Source organism: Cornus florida, unplaced genomic scaffold, assembly GCF_030987335.1.
Source record: "Cornus florida cultivar Cherokee Brave unplaced genomic scaffold, ASM3098733v1 CherokeeBrave_3.0.0_Hap2_Chr08, whole genome shotgun sequence".
Taxonomy (NCBI): Eukaryota; Viridiplantae; Streptophyta; class Magnoliopsida; order Cornales; family Cornaceae; genus Cornus; species Cornus florida.
Genome location: NW_026775578.1, coordinates 15,231,627 through 15,253,119, shown reverse-complemented (window position 1 = coordinate 15,253,119; position 21,493 = coordinate 15,231,627). Strand labels below are relative to the sequence as shown.

Below are 21,493 nucleotides of genomic sequence, written 5' to 3'. Positions count from 1 at the left end.
AAAGGGCTCAAACGTAAGAATTCACCTAGAACCTCTCGAAATTTTGAGTCTCAGGGCGGGCCTGTCTAAAACTAAGTAGAGAGGCGGTGACTGTGGAGTTCTATATGACTATAATCAGCGTCGTCATCTACCTTTAAGTGTTATTTAAAGGTTTTCAGACATAATTGAAAAAAAAAAAATGAAATAGAAGTTATAGAAATAATATATATATATATATATATATGTTTTGCTGAAATAAAATGTAGTCCATGGGGGCATTTTGTAAGAAATTTTTTTTCATGATACACGATTTGGTTAAACAAATGCTTAACAAATACAAACAAATCATAAATAAGTTAAATCTGGTCACGATGTAAAAGTTAGCAAAAGTAATTAAGGATGTAAAAAATAATTTTTATGTGGTTAAAGGGTAAAAAATATTTACTAATGAATAAAATCATAGTATTAATAACAAAATGGTAACTAATCAATAATATCCACAACAACAAATCTAATGAACAGGGCAAACAACATCGCAATACTGAAAGTATGAACAAAGGCGTGGCCTATTTATCTTCCCTCTCAAAATTTTCTCTCTAACAAATTAAAAATTAAAATGAAAGAAATAAAGTTTACTTTGAGAGTAATGTTTAGAGAGCGAGAATAAAATAGAAAGAAATAAAATTACCGAGAACTATGACTTACAATAATATAAGTGTAGTATTTAGAGAGTGAGAATTCACTATTGACTAGTAGGTTAAATTCTTTCCACCTACCAGTCAAAAGATTTGACTGAATGACTATAATATTATGAATTTTATCCGGAATTAAATACTCATAACTAATTTTCTAAATTTAAGATTTAGGTTTTAGAGGGAGAGAAGAGAGCGACAAGAACAAAACAAAAAATCAGGTAGAGAGAGAAAGAGAGACTGATCTTCAATCCTTGATTTTGGATTGTTCCAATGGCAACAAAGATTTTGAAGTCTCTTTTTTCTTAAAAGGAAGATGACGTCGTTCTAAGTTTTTCAGTCGGACAATGCTTATGTCTAAAGAGACCTGATCTTCAACTCTCACTTTTGGATTGTTCCAATGCCAACAAAGATTATGAAGTCCACTTTCTCTCGAAAGGAAGACTGCGTCGTTATGAGTTTTTGAGTCACTTGTGTCCAATTGTTACAAGTGAAACTTGTCCCACATCGAATTTGGATGGGGTTAAAGTGTGTATAAATGGGTGGGTATGCAGCACTACCCAATAGTTCGAGCTTTTAGGTAAATGGACAAGCGCCCACCGGTTACAGTTGGTATCAGAGTCAGACTCAGTCTTTAATCCTGTGTCACGCCAAACGCCCGGCCCGGAAGGTGTCTGGGTCTGCCTCCGGATAGGCAGGGTGGTCCAACCGCAACGAGGGCATTGCGTGGGTTCGGGTGGGGAAGAATGTTACAAGTGAAACTTGTCCCACATCGGATTTGGAAGGGGGTTGAAGTATGTATAAATGGGTAGGTATGCAGCACTACCCAATAATTCGAGCTTTTGGGTAAATGGGCAAGCGCCTATCCGTTACACCAACCTAGTAATACTTCATCCAACCCAGTGACGTGGACAGGGTCAAAAATAAAATATAAATTAAGTTGGTATTACCCAATTTAATTCAGATTTGACCCAGGGACCAAAATAACCATGTCTTCTCCCTCTTCATTGTCTCTCTACCGCTTCTCCAACCAAAACAATCCACTGGCACTTAAAATTCGATCGATATCAAACATTAAGAACTCCAATTTCTCCGGCTGGCCCCCAATATCCAATCCACTTGCGGCGTGAACCAAATCAAACACATTGTCATAAAAGGGAGTCTATGATCTAAACTCAAGAACAGGGGAAAAAGCCCTCTCGCCGCAAAGACTAGAGGGAGAATCGTAGTTTTGTTAGGGTTTTGTTGAAGAGAGAATCGAGGAAGCTATTGAAGATTTGTGTTTTTTTGACACATTCTCAGATTCTGGCCTTTGGTTTAAGGAGGAACGAAGTCCATAGCAGAGCATTTTGTCTCTCTGTGTTGAAGCTATGCTTTTAGATGGTCACTATTGGCTCTGATCTGTGGCATAGACAGGTAATAATAGTATTTTCTCTCTTCATATATATGTTTGTGTGTGTGATATTTATTGTAGTGGCTATCTCTTTCTATTTCTTTGTTTGGAAATGAGATGTCTTACATGATTATATATATGTTGTAACTTTGATTCTTGACAGCATTTATTGAGAAAGAGAAACAAGCAATTAAGTAGAGATTTCTTGTTCATTCCTTTTGAAGAACACTGTTTGATTCTGTACCGACTGAAAATTGCAACAATTGGGTTCGAGAACAAGCAATGGAGGACAAAGAGAAGATTTTGGACTCTCAACTATGGCACGCTTGTGCTGGAGGTATGGTTCAAATGCCTCCTGTGAATGCCAAGGTATTCTATTTTCCTCAGGGCCACGCCGAGCACGCCCTTGCTAGTGTTGATTTTGGGGCCTCACGGAGGGTTCCGTCACTAATCCTTTGCAGGGTTGCTGCTGGGAAGTTCATGGCAGACCCTGAAACTGATGAAGTTTATGCCAAGATTAGGTTGGTTCCGATTGGAAACAACAAGCTTGATTATGGTGAAGATGGTGTTTTGGGGAGTAATGGGTCTGAAGCCCCTGAAAAACCTGCTTCTTTTGCGAAAACTTTGACTCAATCGGATGCCAACAACGGTGGGGGTTTCTCCGTTCCTCGATACTGTGCGGAGACTATATTTCCCCCCTTGGATTACTCAGCTGATCCCCCAGTTCAAACCTTAATCACGAAGGACGTTCATGGTGAGATTTGGAAGTTTAGGCATATCTACAGAGGGACACCTAGGAGGCATTTGTTGACCACAGGCTGGAGTAATTTTGTGAACCAGAAAAAGCTGGTTGCTGGGGATTCAGTTGTGTTCTTTAGGGCAGAGAATGGGGATCTATGTATTGGAATACGGCGGGCCAAGAGAGGAATTGTTGGTGGGTCTGAATCCCCATCTGGATGGAATTCTTCTGCCGGAAATTGTGTTATGCTTTATGGGGGATTTTCAGTCTTCATAAGGGGAGATGGGAATAAACTAATGAGAAATGGTAGTAGTGGGAATTTGAACTGTAGTGGTTTGAAAGGAAGGGAAGAGTGAGACCAGAATCAGTTATCCAGGCCGTGTCCCTTGCTGCCGAAGGGCAGCCCTTTGAGGTTGTGTATTACCCTCCTGCAAGTACTTCGGAGTTTTGCATTAAGGCTTCATCTGTTAGGACTGCAATGAGGATTCAGTGGTGCTATGGGATGAGGTTCAAAATGGCATTTGAAACCGAGGATTTTTCCTGGATCAGCTGGTTTATGGGAACTATAGCTTCTGTTCAGGTTGCTGACCCCATCCACTGGACTTATTCCCCATGGCGGATTCTCCAGGTATCTTTGTATAAAGATAGAGCTCTATTTTCTCAAATTTTTTATTCTGAATTTTGGATTAACTTCTATTGATGTATTTATTTTTGTTTTAGCTATGTCATTTTGTTAATCATGTTACTTTGCACATTTAGCAATGTCATCTATTTTCTCAAACCCATTATGCTTGCTTTTAAGTTTAATATAACCAATTTGAAAGATTCACTATCATTGTAAAAGTCGTGATACAATATAGATAATTGGTGTTTGTCAGTGGATGATAGTAGTTATTTCATTTCTGGTGCCATAAAATATACATTTTGCTTTTTGTCCCAAATTTTTCATGTTTCTTAGGTATTCTTGTTAAAGGCTTAAGGTTTGAGTTTCATTTGGTTGTATCTTTAGATTGTTTTCACAATTCTGTGTTTGTCAAGTTTCTTTTGTTTCTTTGCGTGCACCCATGTTTGGATGGACTAGAATTGGTAGGTGGGGGTCTGGATTTGTTGGCTTATAAATTTTATTATAGAAGAGAGAAGTCCATTCTCACTTTGAAAGTATTTTGATGTATGCGTTTTAGCATACAGACAATGGTGAGTGCAACAGAGATCCAGCACTGTGAAAAAGCAAAAAAAAAAAAAAAAAAAAAAAATTTCATTCAGAAAAATCTCTCCTACCATGAGATTCCAATTGATTTTGGCATGTGGGTTAGCTTTATAGGTAATTGCAGTTTCCTAATAAAGAATGTTATGGGTCTTTCAGGATCTGAAAAAGAAGCCAAAGTACTTGGTGACATTCACTGTTGGTTTCGAACAGAAGGATCTCATTGATGCAGCAGCTAAAAAGGTTGTGCTAGTTGACACTTCCATTATTGTAATTTATTTTTATGACATTGCAGGCCTCCTGAGTTTCTTCAACTCGTAATATTTTTTTTGTAGTTTTCTGAGGATTTCCAAATTTTACTTTTGGCCGGACAAGTGAATGGGAAGAATTTGAGTGGTCAAAGACCGCGGTTCACGTCAGCGTGAGGAAACAATCAAAATGGTAAAATTCTTTGGCTTTTTACATGGTTTTTAAGGTGCCAATTTATCATCTTCTGGAATTCATAAAATAGTTTATATGAATTTATTCTTGTAATTACAAAAATGCATGTGGGACAGGTGGGCCACATGTGGGGCAGGACACTTTTCAAATGCTCAAAGAGGGACATATACCTCCTCATTAGCAAATAAATAATAATAAAAATAAAAACAGAAACATTTGAAGGCCTTCTGTGAGGAAAATAAAAGGGAAAGAAAAGATGAAACTTCTCATTAGCTTGTGCATCCTTTGGTAAATTCAAAGTAACTGCTGTATAAGAATAGCTACCATGTCTTTTCCCACTGGTACCAATGCAATATGTTTTGCAGGCTGTTTTCTCATCCATAACCTTCCGTCTTTTGTAGGTGGTATGCAAAGAGGTTTTTGCATCCTGATGTTGTAGCAGCTTATGATTACATTTTGTTTGGGATGATGACCTTGGAGTTGAACACTTTGATGCTGAGAAGTAATTTTTCTCACTTATTTTATCAATCTTGGTTCCTGGTTAGTCAACTTAATCTAAATTGTTATATTTCCTATTTAATCTACCAGGTATATTCAGCTAGTGAAGAAACATGGCTTGGAGATTTTTCAACCAGGTCTTGAGCCAAACAATGGACTAACATGGGGAGATGACAAAGAGGAGAGGTGACAGAGAAGTTCACAAGTAGGCTTCCTCAACCCCCACCCCCGCCGCGCAATGAATTATTAGATAATACTTGTTTAAAAATAACTCATATCTGCGCACAGTTTTAAGTTGTATATGTGTGGCTTGCCCAACAGGAATACAGAAGAGAAACCAGGCTGGTGCAGTGATCCACATTTGCCTCCATGTGCTGCGTAATCTTCTCTCTCTCTCTCTCATCTAAATTCATTTGATTAAGTTTCAACTTAACTGTATTGTCCCTAGAAACGTGTTCATTAAACCCACATTTGGCTTGGTTGAAAACTTCAATTTTTTAGAGAAAAAAATAATTTTCAATTCATTTATACTCTGCTATTTAATTATATTAAAATAAACTAAGTGTGAATATAATTCCTACATATATAACATTTGGTAACTCCTTATTGTGCTCTCACAGCTCACTTGGTTATAATTTTTTTTATATATATTAATAGTTTTGTCTTTTAAATTAAGTGTACATTAAATGCATATTTAGGCAACATGAATTTCTTCCAAAGGATTAATAGTAGATCTCTAGATATTGTAGAAGCCATAGCTTTATAGTGTAGTACATGTAGACGTTGGTGGTTGCAGTACAACTTCCATAAAAGAAGTACAAGCGCATGAAACATGTTTGAGTGGTATTACTAATATCCTATGCCACCCTTTCCCATTAGCCAATCATGGTTCTTAGGCCCTCCATAGATCGGCGGAGGCTCAAAGCATTACTTTTTATCTTTATCATGTTGGCATCTTTAATATATATTGGCCGATCCCGAGCACAGTGAAGAGGAAGAAATCGCCGCCGGCGAGGATGAAGACACCGAAGCACCGATAACTCCAATCATCACCCTCCAAGAGGTCGCTGTCACCACCAGCGAAGAAGACAAGGACGCCAGCCGCCAGCGAGGATGGCGCTTCATCGGTTGTATACTCTGTCCTCCGGCTACCGCGTACGGCGGCCCCTGACCGTTCGAAGCTCGAACGCTGGACATGAATAATAAAGAAAGTTCCAGAAATTTTTTGGGATTGAAGAGATCAGAAAACAAATCCTCACTTGTCTTCGATGATTAAACTATCAAGGAAGAAGGTAAAGATTTGACGAGGGAGAGAAAGGGTAGGCGATTTAGAGAGAGAAAGAAAAGGGGGATGGGGAGGGGTCTGGAGGAAAGTGGGTTTGGGTGTCTGCGATATCATTCTTTAGGTCAAACCATTCAATTGTTAAGATTGGGGAGTTTTCTTTAATTTTGGGTTTTGGGTTGGGTTCGGGCCCAACCCGAGCTTTCTCAGGCTTGAGGAAAACCCAACCCGGTTTCAGCCCGGCTTAGGAATTAGCATGCCCAAGCTTGAAATTTTTCTGGCTGGGTTCGTGTTGGACCCGCCCAAGTTGCACCCCTGCTTGGCGTGTTACCCAACAAGCAAATCTGCAATTGCAATTGTACCAAGGTCTTTGAAAAATCATATCATTTAGGTACGATAAGTTTGAGGAAAAACTGCTTTTTGGTCATGCATTAAAATCAGACCAGTGAAGAAAAAGTTTCCATGGTATGTGATTGTTATCAAAGATGATATTACTGCAGCTTGGTGGAAGAAGCGAATTTTTTTTTGGTGGAAATGGTTGTTCACTTAATATTATGGTCAAAATCCATTACAATCTTGGAATTGCTGTTTGGCTTGATTTTGTCAGCTTTAAAAATCAGTTTTAGCTGTGAATTGATTTAACATATTCTGTACAAAATCAATATTATAGCTTTTAATTGTTCCTCAGTCTGCTTACCTGTCAACCCTTTGCCCCATTGGTCTGATTTTTTGGGTTGAATGTCAATCTATTGATATTGTGTGAGAGTGGAAGAATGTTTGGGAACTTTAGAAATTTGCTAAATTACTCCCAAATTAGTGGAAATTACATCTTCTTAGAACTTGCGTCCTGGACATGAACTGTTTTGTACATATTACCTGGTGCTTAAATTTAAACCATCAAGATGCATGGACCTATCTTTAGGAGCTTTCTCGTTCTGTTTAGACATTATCTCTGATTCATTTCTCTCTCTAATTCCTTACCCTAATCTCATGGCAGCCCTTCCAAAGAAGGTTTATCAGTTATCCCTCTGGCATCTTTATTTGTTTACTTTAATATATATATATATATATATATATATATATATATATATATTCCTCGATGCATATGTTGCTTCATCACGTATTGTACAAAAAAAACTTTGCAATATAAATAGATAAAGAACAATTATTTCCCCTATATGGTAGTCATTGTGTGTTTTGAGGTACTATAAAATTAATGGCAGGGGTGAATCAATTCCAATAAATAAATTAATAAATAGAGGAAGGATTTTTTTTAGGAAGGGGATTATATGAAGCACAATATGTTTGGAATGCATTTGAGAGACATGAGGCTTTGGGAGATCGAATGCCTGAACACTCAGAGACTCCCGTGAGTACGTATATTCTATAAAGCACCTTACTTTATACATTATGTGTAATGTAGCATAGTAATTAATTATCTTTTTTTTTTTTTTTTTCAATTGGGAGAGATGGCTGTTCTTTACTTATTGCAGAGAAATCAGTTCATAAATTTAATTGACTGAATTTTAATATGGTGTTGAATTTCATTTCTAAAAGAATTTAAAGGTCTTAAAGGAGCATCGCTTTTGTTTTCTTTTGGAAAATTTAAGTGATATATGCTATGTATGTTTATTAAAGAAAATTTTATATTATGTCAAGCAAATTTTGCAACATTAGAGCTCATGCAGATGTGAATAATTATAATCAACAAGCTAGGTGGTGTGTTTTGTGTGGAATTTAATTTATGAAATGATTTCACAAATGATTTGAGTGCACGTCACACTTCCCAATACTTTGTTTTCCTTGCTTTATTCAGATTCGTAGAGATCATGGCTCCAGTTTTCTCTAGGGATGCTTGGCGTTGTGTGTGGCATATGATCCAGGTATTGTTATATTTTTAATTGTATGTTTTAATTGAACTGTCTGTTATATATATTGAACTTATGAGTGCTCTCCCGTGTTCAGCTGCAGTAATGGAAATTCTTTTCGTTTAGTATTTTTCAATTTTCAGATATGCTGACTAATGTTTTCGCCTACATATTTGTAGAATGATTTGGTACATGGATGGGGATTGGATTTTGCCCTCAGAAGATGTGTAGACGTAAATAGTTTGTGTTGTTGTTGCAAATGTTTCAGGTGCATTCTTCTGGACCTGCATATTTCAGTGCAAGTTCAACGTGTTCTTGTTTCTTTTTGGACAAATGTGATAGCATCTAAGACATGTTTCCATAGGGTTATAATATCATGTTTTTCTATTCTATAAGACATTTGGGTGCTTTTCTGATTGCACTACATATTTATAACCCAAGCAGGTTGGATAAATGAAATTCTAAGAAAAAAAAAGAAGAAAAAAAAACTTCTATAGGAAAATATAAATATATGTACACATATATGAATGTAGTTGTGTGTAGGAGACTATCTGTTTTTGAAAATGCGGCTTTGCTGGTATTTAAAATTGTAAGATAAATAATGTGGAACCAATGGTCTGATCTGATGATGGGGGAAAAAATGTTTTATAAAATGATTCTAATGTCTGATTTTGGCCATTTCTTTTTCAAAAATGTTTGTTATTTGGGTCATCCAGAATGTTTATGTTAGTAGGTGTCAAAGATAATGTAATTGAGACCAAAATGTTTATTGGGGCTCGCATGAATGCTTTCACACTGGTAAGGATGGACTTGTTTTCTCAAAAATATGGTGTAACAGGAACTAGTTTATATGGACTGCTTGGAGTCTTTCTGGTTTTTTTATGTGCTGTAAATATATACAACCAATGGGGTTTCACCATTGGCATATATTTGTGAACATGTAAAGCACTTATCTCTTAGATTAGCAGGGCACCATCTATTTGGTAGTTCTTTGTAATTACTTTTGTTTCGCCCCTGCAGCCGGCACATGAGAAAATTGGTGTGGTTGACTCACAATGGATTGTTCATCAAGTAATTCCTTCTCTGGGGAATCAAGTGAGTCACTATTTACTTTTGATGAATTAATACTTATATTGTTGTATATCCGTTTAGTGCTTTATGAATTAGATGAAGTTTGGTTGCATGGAACCTTTTTTATCTTTATCAATTTCTTCTTCAATTTGTTGAGTACATGATGTCTCAAATGAAGTTTAAAACTCTCTCTCTCTCTCTCTCTCGTGCGTATGTGTATCCATGTTGGTAAACAAAAATATGTTTTGATAACAAAAGAATTTTAATACGGGATAGAGTTTCACCCCTGGGGGATGGGTGGGGTGGTTGTGGTTTAAAACTGAACAAGGCACCCACAATCTAGTAAAAATCATGAGATGGTTGAGAATATATCTCTAAGGAGACTTAGTTCTTAGTAGAAATTGTAGCAATATTTTTTTTTTTCCCCTTCAGAAATGGGAAACTCTTTTGCAAAGCTGGAAACAAGTTCATTGGCAATCATGGTGCGTGGATATAGTAAATATATTGTTTAGGAGACCAAGTCCTTGGTAGGAAATGCTTTTCTTCTGAAATACTGAATGCGTTCCGGAAGTGGGGAGAAAACATATGGGAGTGTCGAGGGGAAATCATGAAAACTTCATATGAGCTTTATTTTTCCTTCTTTTATTTTAAGAGAGGGATTTGAATTTGAAGCTTCTGCAATAATACCTTGGTGATTTCTCATAAAAAGCTTGGAATGTGCCTGGAAAGTGGAAACTTACGAGAAATGCAGATATTATAAATCATTTGAAAAGAAAAAAAATAAAAACATTTTTTGTAATTATTCATGAGCAAATCTTACTAGTTTCTTTAGTCCTGTCTTGAAGATCACTGTTTCATTTTAAAGCTCATATTTGTTTAGTAGAAGTTTCTCATTAGAACTTTTTAGTGTCCAAATTAGTATCAAATTATAATAGTGCTTCTTGTCCAGTTGTCCTCTTAATGTTTTTAAATTCACTTCCAGCTTCCTTTATCGAATCAGTTCCATTTTTCTACTTTGCTAATTAAGGGAACCAATAATACATGAATAATATCGAATCAAAGATTTAGAAAGGTATTAAACTTTGTATTGTGTTTCAGTTTTCCTTTTTTCAATTCAATATAACAAGTCTTAATCCCAATTTCTTGGGAAGTATCATGATTATGTCATCTTGAGTCAATTGTTTGTTAAACCACATCCTCAGTTAAATCCAAGCAAGAATGTCCTTTCTTGCGTTTTTAATTGACGTTTCCTTTCTTCCTTGCTGGACAAATTCACTCATTTGTACGGGTTATCTTTATAAAACTTCCCCCTCTTCTCGGTCGGAATTTTAGTCACAGAACACCCAAAAAAAAATAGTTTCTCCATTTTTTACGTGCTGCTTTATTTTTATGGATGATGTCTTTAATGTCTCCCTCCTGACAGATAATCCATCATAGATATGAAAAAATATTCACTTTTGGACATCTCTTGGCATAAATTTTCACTTTATTTCGCTCCATTTTTTATTTTGCTAAATTACACTTTATATATTTTGTCCTCGCAAAACTAAAGAATTAGATCCAGACAAGTACTTATGGGCGTGTTATTTCTATTAACACCATTATATGAGTATGCGTTTATGACACGCCCATAAGCACTTGTTTAGAAGCTGAATTTCATTTAACATTTTGTCCTCAAAAGACTAAAGAATTAGATCTAGAAGCCACTATGTCTCAAGTCATTAGATCACTTGAAATGACATTTTGACCTTTGTGAGTCTGGATAATGGCAAGGATCATGAAGTTGCTATTCAATGTTATTTGGGAGTACTTAAATTTAGGAGCTGGTCTATCACTCTTCTAGAAATTTAGGACGACACAACCCTTTCATTATTTTAATCATAATATATATAGGCGATAATAATATAGACTGTGTTTGGACTTTGGAGAATATGATGGGAATTAAAAAGGCCTATAACATGAAATTTACCCTCTAGTAACATTATTTCTTCCTGTGGCATTTTTTCACAGCACGCCAAGGTTACTACTCTTGCATTTCCTTCGTTTTATTGATATTTTCTTGATATTTTGGTCTTATCGGTGAATGGAATCTGCTTGCTGGATTTGATTCTCATTTTCCAAATTTACTTTAAATTTCAGGGCAAGGCTGAGAATGGTAAAGCTCCGTGGCAAGGGGTAATATATATCTTTTAACTTATGTACTTCAGTTGTTTTGGAAAGGTTTTCAAAATTTTTTTTTTTTCCCTCTCCCTCCAATTAGCGTCTACTCACTTTTCAGTGTCACCCTTTGTTGCTCCCTTTCTTCTAAATTAAGGGGAAAATGGAATACAAATAAAAGATTTTTCTGTTTCATATAAAAATTTGAAATTAGTAAATTGTCTCCTCCTCGTTCATCTTTAATAGATGAAGTAGAAGATTTTTGTAACTAGCGTCCTCCATGCACAGGTGAGAGAGAGGTGCAGAAGCGAGTGGGCTCAATTCCAGGATCGCCTTGCCAATGCAGACAAAGCATTCCTTGCACAAACACAAAGGCGTTAACTTTGACAATGGTCTCAGCCCCCTCTACCCTGTACATTGCTCTGTTATCTTCTTCCTTCTTTCTTCTGTCAGAGTATCCTGAGGAGTGTTCATCGCCCAATTCCTTCTAGCGTTGTTTTATTTATTCTCTAGGGGTGGTAGCCACATATTCTGTAGTAGTAGTAGACATCAACAATCAGAAAAGAGAGTTGAGAGATTTTTGTGTATAAAATACCTTATCCGTAATTGAACTTGTGTGTGCTTTTTGTCATTCCAGCAATGCCATGTTCTTCTGTGAAGAACCTACCCCTACATTGGTTTTACTCCCCACTTTCCGGATGTTTGAATTGGCACCCTAAGTTTTGTATATGAATGCGTCTCCTCTTGATTGGTGTTGCGACGAATTACAACACCATTCTTTACCTTCATTTTTTGCACAAACCAGTAGAAAGTTGCTAGCTATGATTTTCTTCAGGGAACTGTGTTTAATCTTTTTAGTATATTAGAGACCGGGAGATGGATAATGCTAGTGCTTTGCATGGTAAGTGAACAGTATTTTGACGATTTTAGTTTGACAATTGACAATATGGAAGGAGAATTTGGATTTAGCTTGAAATCTTTGGTGAATATAGCTAATCTTAGGCTTTCCTGATATTTACAGGGTACCCATTCAAGTAAATTATTGGTCATGTTGGTGCTATTTTTCATTTCGATGAATGAAATTTTAACTGCCACTTCAAATTGCATTCTTGAAATGAGCCTATATATATATATATATATATATCAAATTGCAATCTGTACTTTGCGGGAGTTGACATCAAATCGATAATGGGTCTCACCTGCAACCTTCGTAGAATTTGAAAACAAATCAAATTGCTAATCCAGCCATCAAAGATTACAATGCACATTATCATTTTTATTTTATTTTTTATTTTTTTTATTCCTGTGTTTTTAGCTTAGAACAAGTTTAATTAGCTATTGAGGAATTGTTTCGGATTTATAGATATTTCATGTGGTACGTTGAGATTCTTAGGTCAAATGCAAGCTGCACTTGTGTTCCATTTTTTTGTTTTTCGTATTTTTTTTTTCTTTTCATTTTCAAATTTTAATTTTAATTTGTTATCGAAACAATCGAGGAATTTTCTAGTTGTTTAGAAGAGAGGAGGATGTCTAGTTTGCGTCCATCGAGTGTAGGCTGTGTAGCTGGTAAGAGTAAATGTAGAGTTTATTTATTTTTAGCAAAAATTCTTCAAAAATAGATGTGAAAGCAAGAATCAAAAGAAATCATGAAAATCTGAATTTTGCTAGGCGAAATTTTGAGTAAAAATGTGTAGAAAATGTGACGAGATAGGTCTGTTGATAAATTTATTGTGGGTAATGTTGAGGGATTATTATGATTTTTTATTTTTTATTTTATTTTTTTTTATTTTTTATTTTTTCTTAAAATGAAAGATTGTCGGTATTGAACGGTATAAAAATAATCCAATGAAACATTCATTCAGGTGGAATAAACGAAATTCAAAAACAACTTCGAGCTCGGCTCTTTTTATAAACAATAAGTTTGAATAAGCTTTCTAATGAGCATTATTATAGTTTAATTAATTTTTATTTTTTATATACATGTTTTATAAGTTTAATTGTAAACTCCTATTATTATATATATGTATATTATTTATAAGTTTAATTGTTACCAACTCCTATTCAATTTGGAATTCTAAGAGAAAATTAAAAATAAATAATTAATTAAGTATTCTAAGAGATAAAAAAGAATTAATCAAGCAAAAGTCTCCTACAAACGTAAGCAATTTATTTTTTATTTTTTTCTTAAATATACATTAAGTGGTTCAATTTGAGGTTTTATAAGACACCAAATTAATGGCACCAAAATCTCCTCCTAGAAATTGAAATTTTGCCCTGTGTAATAAACTCAGACCTTGAACTTCGTTTAGATAAATTGTAGGGAAAAGAAAATAAAGCAGGGGAGGAAGAGAGAAGAAAATAAAAGATACCAATAATATGCATTTATATTTAAATAAATTGTGAAGGAAAAGAAAGCAAGGGATATCATTTTGTTTGGGAAGAGATAAATGGGATAAAAGATAAAAAAACAAATTTAACCAATTTTCTATCAAACCCTTTTGTTAAAATGGGATTTATGTTTAAACTCTTAAATTTATTTTTGGTACTATAAAAGTTTCACTTAAATTGTCTTTCCAAATCTTTCCTCTTTTCAATAGCAAATGAGAAGGGTTTGACTATGTTTCCAAATCAATTCTTTATTCTTTCTTTTCTCAGAAAATCACCTTCTCTCCCTCTCTCTTCAATTTTTTTTTCCCTTCTCTCTTCAATTTCATCCATCCAAACAGAGCCTGGGCCGTGTGAGTGAATTGGCTTTCCTTCCAAGTCAAAGTCGAACCACGTGACTAGTTAGATCCCGGTCATCAAAATTCCACGTGCCACCAGTTGGTCTCATTTCCTCAGCCTACAAAAGGAAATTTGGAGCCTAATTTTTTCGCATTTCTCCCATTTTTTTCTTCTTTGTTGTATATACCAAACTGCAAACACTGATTAAAAACCGCAACTGGCATAGGAGGACGAGTTTTTGGGTTGAATTTACCAATATATATATATTGTTAGGGCTGAATGGCATAGGAGGAGGAGTGTAAGGGGCTTTTGTTGTTGTGGGTTGTATACACACACACACACATATTCATATTTCATACTGTAGGGGTTCTTTTTTATTAACACAGTAAACAAATGTATAATGGTGATATCAAAGATACAAATATAAGGGAAATCAGAGAAGATGCTTAATGAAGGAGGAGAACAAGACCAACCTTCAAGATTAAGATGGTGGTAGGGCAAGTATACAATATTTTTGACAGTTCTTTTTCTTGTCCTTTTATTCTTTTATGGGATAGTGCTATTTATGGGCCAGGACTGTGTTGGTTATTAACCAGTAGATCCTCGCATGCCTGGCTCTTAACCATGATCACATGGGTGGTCTTGATAGACCTAGGAGCCTAAGAGGTCCAATCCTCTCATTGAGTCATGCACTATGTTGTTTCTCCCTCATTTGGGGCATTAAATGCCTTATGTGCTTACTTGGCCGCTGGTTGGTCAAGTCTGTCACAACATTAAATGTGATTTTAAGTTTTACTGTCATACTGTATGTATAATCCTATCATCTCGTTGATTGGGCCTAGCTAGGAACGAAGGTACTTCTTTACTTCTCATCCATCAATCCAAGATCCTTCTAAGTTTCCCAAGTTTTAGATTCTTCACAGCCGCAAAGGCCCTACCTTCGTTTCGTGCTGTGGCTGGACCTGCGGCGTTTTGCATGCGAGCTCTCTGGGGCTCTAATATTTCGAGACGTTATAAGGACTGACCTAATGCAGTATCAAGGTTTGAGTTGTTCGAGGGTTGGTTCCTAGAGGCTTGAGGGCCCGGTGTGGAGTGAGGGATTGAGGTACTCGAGGGTTAAACCCTTGAAGCTTGGTGGGCCCGGTGGGATGCCAGGGCTTGAGGTGCTCGAGGGTTAAGCCCCCGAGGCTTGGTGGGCCTGGCGCGATGCCAGGGCTTGAGGTGCTCAAGGGTTAAGCCCTCGAGGCTTGGTGGGCCCGGTGCGACGCCAGGGCTTGAGGTACTCGAGGGTTAAACCCTCGAGATGTGGTGCGCCTGGTGCAATACCAGGGCTTGAGTTGCTCGAGGGTTAAGCCCTTGAGGCTTGGTGAGCCCGGTGCAATGCCAAGGCTTGAGGTGCTCGAGGGTTAAGCCCTTGAGGCTTGGTGAGCCCGGTGCGATGCCAAGGCTTGAGGTGCTCGAGGGTTAAACCCTCGAGGCTTGGTGAGCCCGGTGCGATGCCAGGGCTTGAGGTGCTCGATGGTTGAGCCCTCGAGGCTTTGTGGGCTCGGTGCGATTTCAGGGCTTGAGGTGCTCGAGGGTTAAGCCCTCGAGACTTTGTGGGCCCGATACAATTTCAGGGTTTGAGGTGCTCGAGGCTTGGTGGGTCTAGTGCGATGCGAGGGTTTAGTGTGGCTCTTTGACTTTTCAACCTGCCACGAGGTCCCAGTTAGGGGTTGCACTGACTTGTTAACGCACCATGTCATCATCTGATAAGTGACGGCCACACATACTATGCTCAAGGATTCATTTGCGGGTTTAGGGTTTGTCAAAGGTTTGTTTCTCTCATTAAAACTCTTGAGAGCTTTTGCTGAATATAAAGTTTTAAGTTCTTCAATTCACTTTTACCCTCTTTTTCTTTTTTCTGGTTATGAATGCATTTCTCTTGCCTATGTTTAGTTAATGAGAAAATGGAATGATTCTTCAATGTAAAAGCATAACTAGAGTTGGTTTTGTTTGAAGTATTTAGTTTCCTTTGCTCTAAAATCTTCCACTTTCTTTTCTTGTCTTCTTTTTCCCCCTGTTTAACCGCAAACCAAACAGAGGTTCTTGATAAATCAAGACTCTACAACGTCGTTCCTTATTGTGTATTCTAATCAGAGTTCTTCTTTTGGTATAATTTTAACCAATACTAAGATTTTAAAGGGCTTATAAAAAACATTTCACTTTTACCCTCTTTTTATTTTTCTGGGTATGAATGCATTTCTCTTGCCTATGTTTGGTTAATGAGAAAATGGAATGATTCTTCAATACAAAAGCATAACTAGTGTTGGTTTAGTTTGAAGTATTTAGTTTCCTTCGCTCTAAAATCTGCAATTTTCTTTCTTGTCTTTTTTTTTTCACCTGTTTAATCGCAAACCAAACAGAGGTTCCTGATAAATCAAGACTCTACAACATCGTTCCTTATTGTGTATTCTAATCATACTTTTTTTTTTTTTTTTGGTATAATTTTAACTAATACTAAGATTTTAAAGGGCATATCAAAAAAAAAAAAAAAAAATTAGTGAACACGTTTTGTACAATACAAACGTATAATATTCTATTTCTCACCTTATTGACAAGCAGTAATATTCATATTATCCATACATGTGTGTATATGTGTTGGGTTGCAATGTATATGCTTGAACATGTTGAATAAAAAGACAATATAGCTTGTTTGGTTTGTTACCTTTTTGATTGTTACAATCTGTTTGTTTATATTTTAGAATGAAAAGATATAGAGTGGTTGGGTCTGGTTCTTTCTATGGAATTGGCAATGGGGTCAACCTGGACAATTTTTTTAATTTCTCAATGGAAAGCTTGGAAAGTAGTGGAATGGAAAAGGAAAGAGATTGGGATGATGGTGCCTGGAGCCAATTCCTTTTGAGGTGTTGCAGGATGGTTTAGCCTCTATTTCCAACGATTGTTTAAAAGTTGTGCCTAATCTCTCTGTTCCTGTAAGTACACCACTAACACATTAAATTAGAAATTTGAATACGTGAATATCTTACATTTTTTTTATTATTATTGAATTTACTTCCTCATTTTCTAAACTAGAAGGTGAAGAAGGGTTCATTCCGCGTAGGGGCAATGTGGGTGTATAAGTTTATTGCTTCAAAATTAGAAATTTAAAGGGTTCGAGTGTGAGGCAAACACTTTGTGCAAATAATGTCAAAGGTGGGTTTATATTCAGTAACATTTGTTAAGTTCTTAAAGCAAATTTTGCAATTGTTGAAATGGCCTTATAAGCTATCATTTAAGCTTGTGAAATAAGTTTTATTTATGTGTACTAACTTTCATTGTGAAGAGAACTTTAGACTAAAATAACTGCTGTAGGGGTTCTTTTTTAGTAGCACAGTTAACAAATGTATAATGGTGACATTAAATATACAAATATGAGGGAAATCAGAGAAGATGCTTGATGGAGGAGAAGAAGACCAATCTTCAAGGTTAAGATGGTGGTAGGAAAGTATAAAGTATTTTTGACAGCTCTTTTTATTGTCATTTTATTCTTTCATGGGATAATGCTATTTATAGGCTAAGACCGTGTTGGTTATTAACCAGCAGTCCCTCGTATGCCTGGCTCATAACCATGATCACATGGGTGGTCTTGATAGACCTGGGAGTCTAAGAGGTTCAATCCTCTTATCGAGCCATGCACTATATTGCTTCTCCCTCATTTGGGGCATTAAATGCTTTCTGTGCTTACTTAGCCGCCGGTTGGTCAAGCCTATCACAACATTAAATGTGATTTTAAGGTTTGTTGTCATACTGTAAGTATAATCCCATTATCTCATTGATTGGGCCTAGCTGAGAGTGAATGCACTTCTTTACTTCTTATCCACCAATCTAAGATCCTTCTAAGTTTCCCAAGTTTTAGATTCCTCATAGCCGCGAAGGTCCTACTTTCGTTTCGTACTGTGACTGGACTTGTGGTGCTCTGCAGGCAAGCTCTCTGGGGCTTTAATACTTCAAGACGTTATAAGGACTGACCTGATGCAGTATCAAGGTTTGACCTGTTCAAGGGTTAGTTCCTCGAGGCTTGAGGGACCAGTGTGGAGTGAGGGCTTGAGGTACTCGAGGGTTAAGCCCTTGAAGTTTTGCGAGCCTGGTGGGATGCCAGGGCTTGAGGTGTTAGAGGGTTAAGCCCCCGAGGTTTGGTGGGTCTGGTGTGATGCCAGGGCTTGAGGTGCTCGAGGATTAAACCATCGAGGCGTGGTGGGCCTGGCGCGATATCAGGGCTTGAGGTGCTCGAGGGTCAAGCCCTCGAGGCTTGGTGGGCTTGGTGCTCGAGGGTCAAGCCCTCGAGGCTTGGTGGGCTTGACGAGATGCCAGGACTTGAGGTGCTCGAGGGTTAAGCCCTAGAGGTTTGGTGGGCCTGGTACGATCCCAGGGTTTGAGGTGCTCGAGGGTTACACCTTTGAGACTTGGTGGGCCTGGTGCGATGCCAGGGCTTAAAGTGCTCGAGGGTTAAACCATCGAGGCTTGGTGGGCCCGGTGCAATGCCAGGGCTTGAAGTGTGCTCGAGGGTTGAGCTCTCGAGGCTTGGTAGGCTCAGTGTGATGCCAGTGCTTGAGGTGCTCAAGGGTTGAGCCCTCGAGGCTTGATGGGCCCGATGCGATGTCAGGGCTTAAGGTGCTCGAGGGTTGAGCCCTCGAGACTTGGTAGGTCTGGTGTTTAGTGTGGCTCTTTGACTTTTCAACCTACCACAAGGTCCCGGTTAGGGGTTGCGTTGACTTGTCAACACGCCACGACATCATCTTATAAGTGACACTCACAACTGCTACTTTAAAAAATTTGGGTTTCAATCACTATTGCTTTCGCACCCAATCTAATGCTGAAATTCTTTCAAGAATGAAATTTCATTATTGTCAAGACTATGTTTCATCTATACAGAGAAACAAGGTAGTGCCAGGAGAGAGACTTGGAATACATAACGACAAAGAATAAATATAGCCATATACCTCGAAACTTTGAAGAGTGCGTGGTTGATAAAGTGATTGTATGAAGCTTCATAAGTATATTTGAACAATTCGAGACTTTGTGAAACTTGATGTAACCTGCAAATGTGGCAGAATAGATTTTCTAATATCTGCTATAGAGGTTTAAAAAATAGCATTAGCCATGAGAGATTATTGAAAAAAATATGTCGATTTATAAAATCGGTTAGCTCTAATCCGTTGATCACTTGTTAGATTTGATTTAGCTCTGATTAAACTAATTTTATGTGCTTATTGATACTCTTTAGTTATGGAATTCCATTTAACTTCAATTTGAAATGTCTTGTAAGGATTAAAGGAATCTATTTCCTTACTATTTGATGTTGTGTGAAGTATGAAATGACTGCTAAAAGAAATTGTTTACTGCTTAAGACACAACCATTTGATCAGTGTTCAGTTTTTGGTAATTATTCACCTTGAAGATGGTTTACTGGTATATATATTCCTAAGTCTCATTGCTGCTCCTCTGATGATATTAAGGTGATTTTATGCTAATGGTAATGGAACTGAATATTTTAGTTAATTTGACATTGTTCTAAACCATTGAAAGGACTATCGTTTAATTATTTATATTCAGTTGAATGTATGATTACATATGGTAAAAAGAACAAACAAGCTAGAATTGTTCAGCCAAAGATTTCTTAGGCCAATGTAATGCATTTATCTGTCTGTTTCATCTCAATTTTTTATTTTTTATTTTTTTCATTATTCATTAATCTTTTCGTTAAAGTGGAAAAACTACTCATTCAAAAAGGCTTCAGAATGATACTTATGATAGTCTGAAATCGAGTGTTATACAAACACCTAACCCAACTTCTGTCCTTGAAAATGGCATAATCCCAGCACATATTCGCAACACGCAATCATCGCTTGAGATGCCTCCAGCACACAATGGAGGGATGGACTTATGGGGCCAAATACCCTTTGCAATGCTCGTGGAGTTCAAAATAGATCTGGTTGTCTCTTTCCAGAGGATCGCCCGACAACAAGTCTTATGAAGGAAAAAAGCTTGCAACAACATATAGGAACCAAGACAGCAAATCCTATGAAGGAAAAAAGCTTGCAGCAACCTGTGGGAACCAATCAATGCACACATTGTGGGATAACAAAATCCCCACAATGGAGGAAGGGACCTATGAGGCGAGGCCTTTGTAATACTTATGGGATTCGATACAATTATGATCGTCTCTTTCCAGAAGATCGCCCGACAGCAAGTCATATAAAGGAAAAAAGCTTGCAGCAACCTGTGGGAACCAATCAATGCACACATTGTGGGATAATAAAATCCCCAAAATGGAGGAAGGGACCTATGAGGCGAGGCCGTTGCAATGCTTGTGGGATTTGATACAATTCTAGTCATCTCTTACCAGAGTATCGCAAGGCAGTAATTTCTACATTTGATTAGTGTTTAATTTTTGGTCATTATTCACCTTGAAGGTGGTTTACTGGTATATATATTCCTAAGTTTCATTGATGTTCCTCTGATGATATTAAGATGCTAATGGTAATGGAATTGAATATTTTAGTTAATTTGACATTATTCTAAACCATTAAAAGGACCATCGTCTAATTATTTATATTCAGTTGAGTATATGATTGCATATGGTAAGAAGAACAGATATGCTAGAATTGTTCAGTCAAACATTAGGCTAGTGTAATGCATTTATCTGTCTGTTTCATTTGAATTGTTTATTTTTTTCATTGTTCATTAATCTTTTCGTTATAGTGAAAAAACTATTCATTCAAAAAGGCTTCAGAATGATACTTATGATGGCCTAAAATCGAGTGTTGTGCAAACACCTAGCCCAGCTTCTGTCCTTGTAAATGGCATGATCCCAACACACATTTGCAGCACGCAATCATCGTTTGAGATGTCTTTCAGTTCTTCCACTTCCAGAAAATCTCATCATTTTGCTTCCTCTAAAGCATTTTCCCAATTACCAAACTTCCCTGAATCTGATTTGTGCAGGAAGATGCCAAACGACATCAAAAGACAACCAAAGAAAAAGAAACTGTCGCAGCTATCAGGTGCCACGGTAATGAAGGAAAAAAGCTTGCAGCAACCGGTAAGAACCAAGAACTGCACACATTGTGAGATAACAAATACCCCACAATGAAGGGATGGACCTATAGGGCCAAATACCCTTTGCAATGTTTATGAGGTTCAATACAAATCTGATACTCTCTTTCCAAAGTATCACCCGGCAGCAAGTCCTATGAAGGAAAAAAGCTTGCAGCAACATGTGGGAATTAAAAAATGCATATATTATGAGACTACAAAGACTTAACAATGGAATGAGGGACCTATGGGGCAACAGACCCTTTGCAATTCTAGTGGGGTTCGATATAAATCTGGTACTCTTTCCAAAATATCACCCGACAGCAAGTCATATGAAGGAAAAAAGCTTACAACAACCTATGGGACCC

General features: G+C 37.1%; 1 protein-coding gene and 1 pseudogene across 1 annotated transcript; both read left to right on the top strand.

Moving 5' to 3' along the window:
- Positions 1-1,649: 1,649 nt before the first annotated feature.
- LOC132269569 (auxin response factor 18-like) lies at positions 1,650-12,377 on the top strand (annotated as a pseudogene).
- A 7,596-nt stretch (positions 12,378-19,973) lies between these two features.
- LOC132269769 (GATA transcription factor 6-like) lies at positions 19,974-21,161 on the top strand. Its single transcript, XM_059771016.1, has 2 exons — positions 19,974-20,312; positions 21,036-21,161. The coding sequence occupies exons 1-2, from the start codon at positions 19,974-19,976 to the stop codon at positions 21,159-21,161; spliced, it is 465 nt and encodes a 154-aa protein (XP_059626999.1).
- The last annotated feature ends 332 nt before the right edge of the window (positions 21,162-21,493 follow it).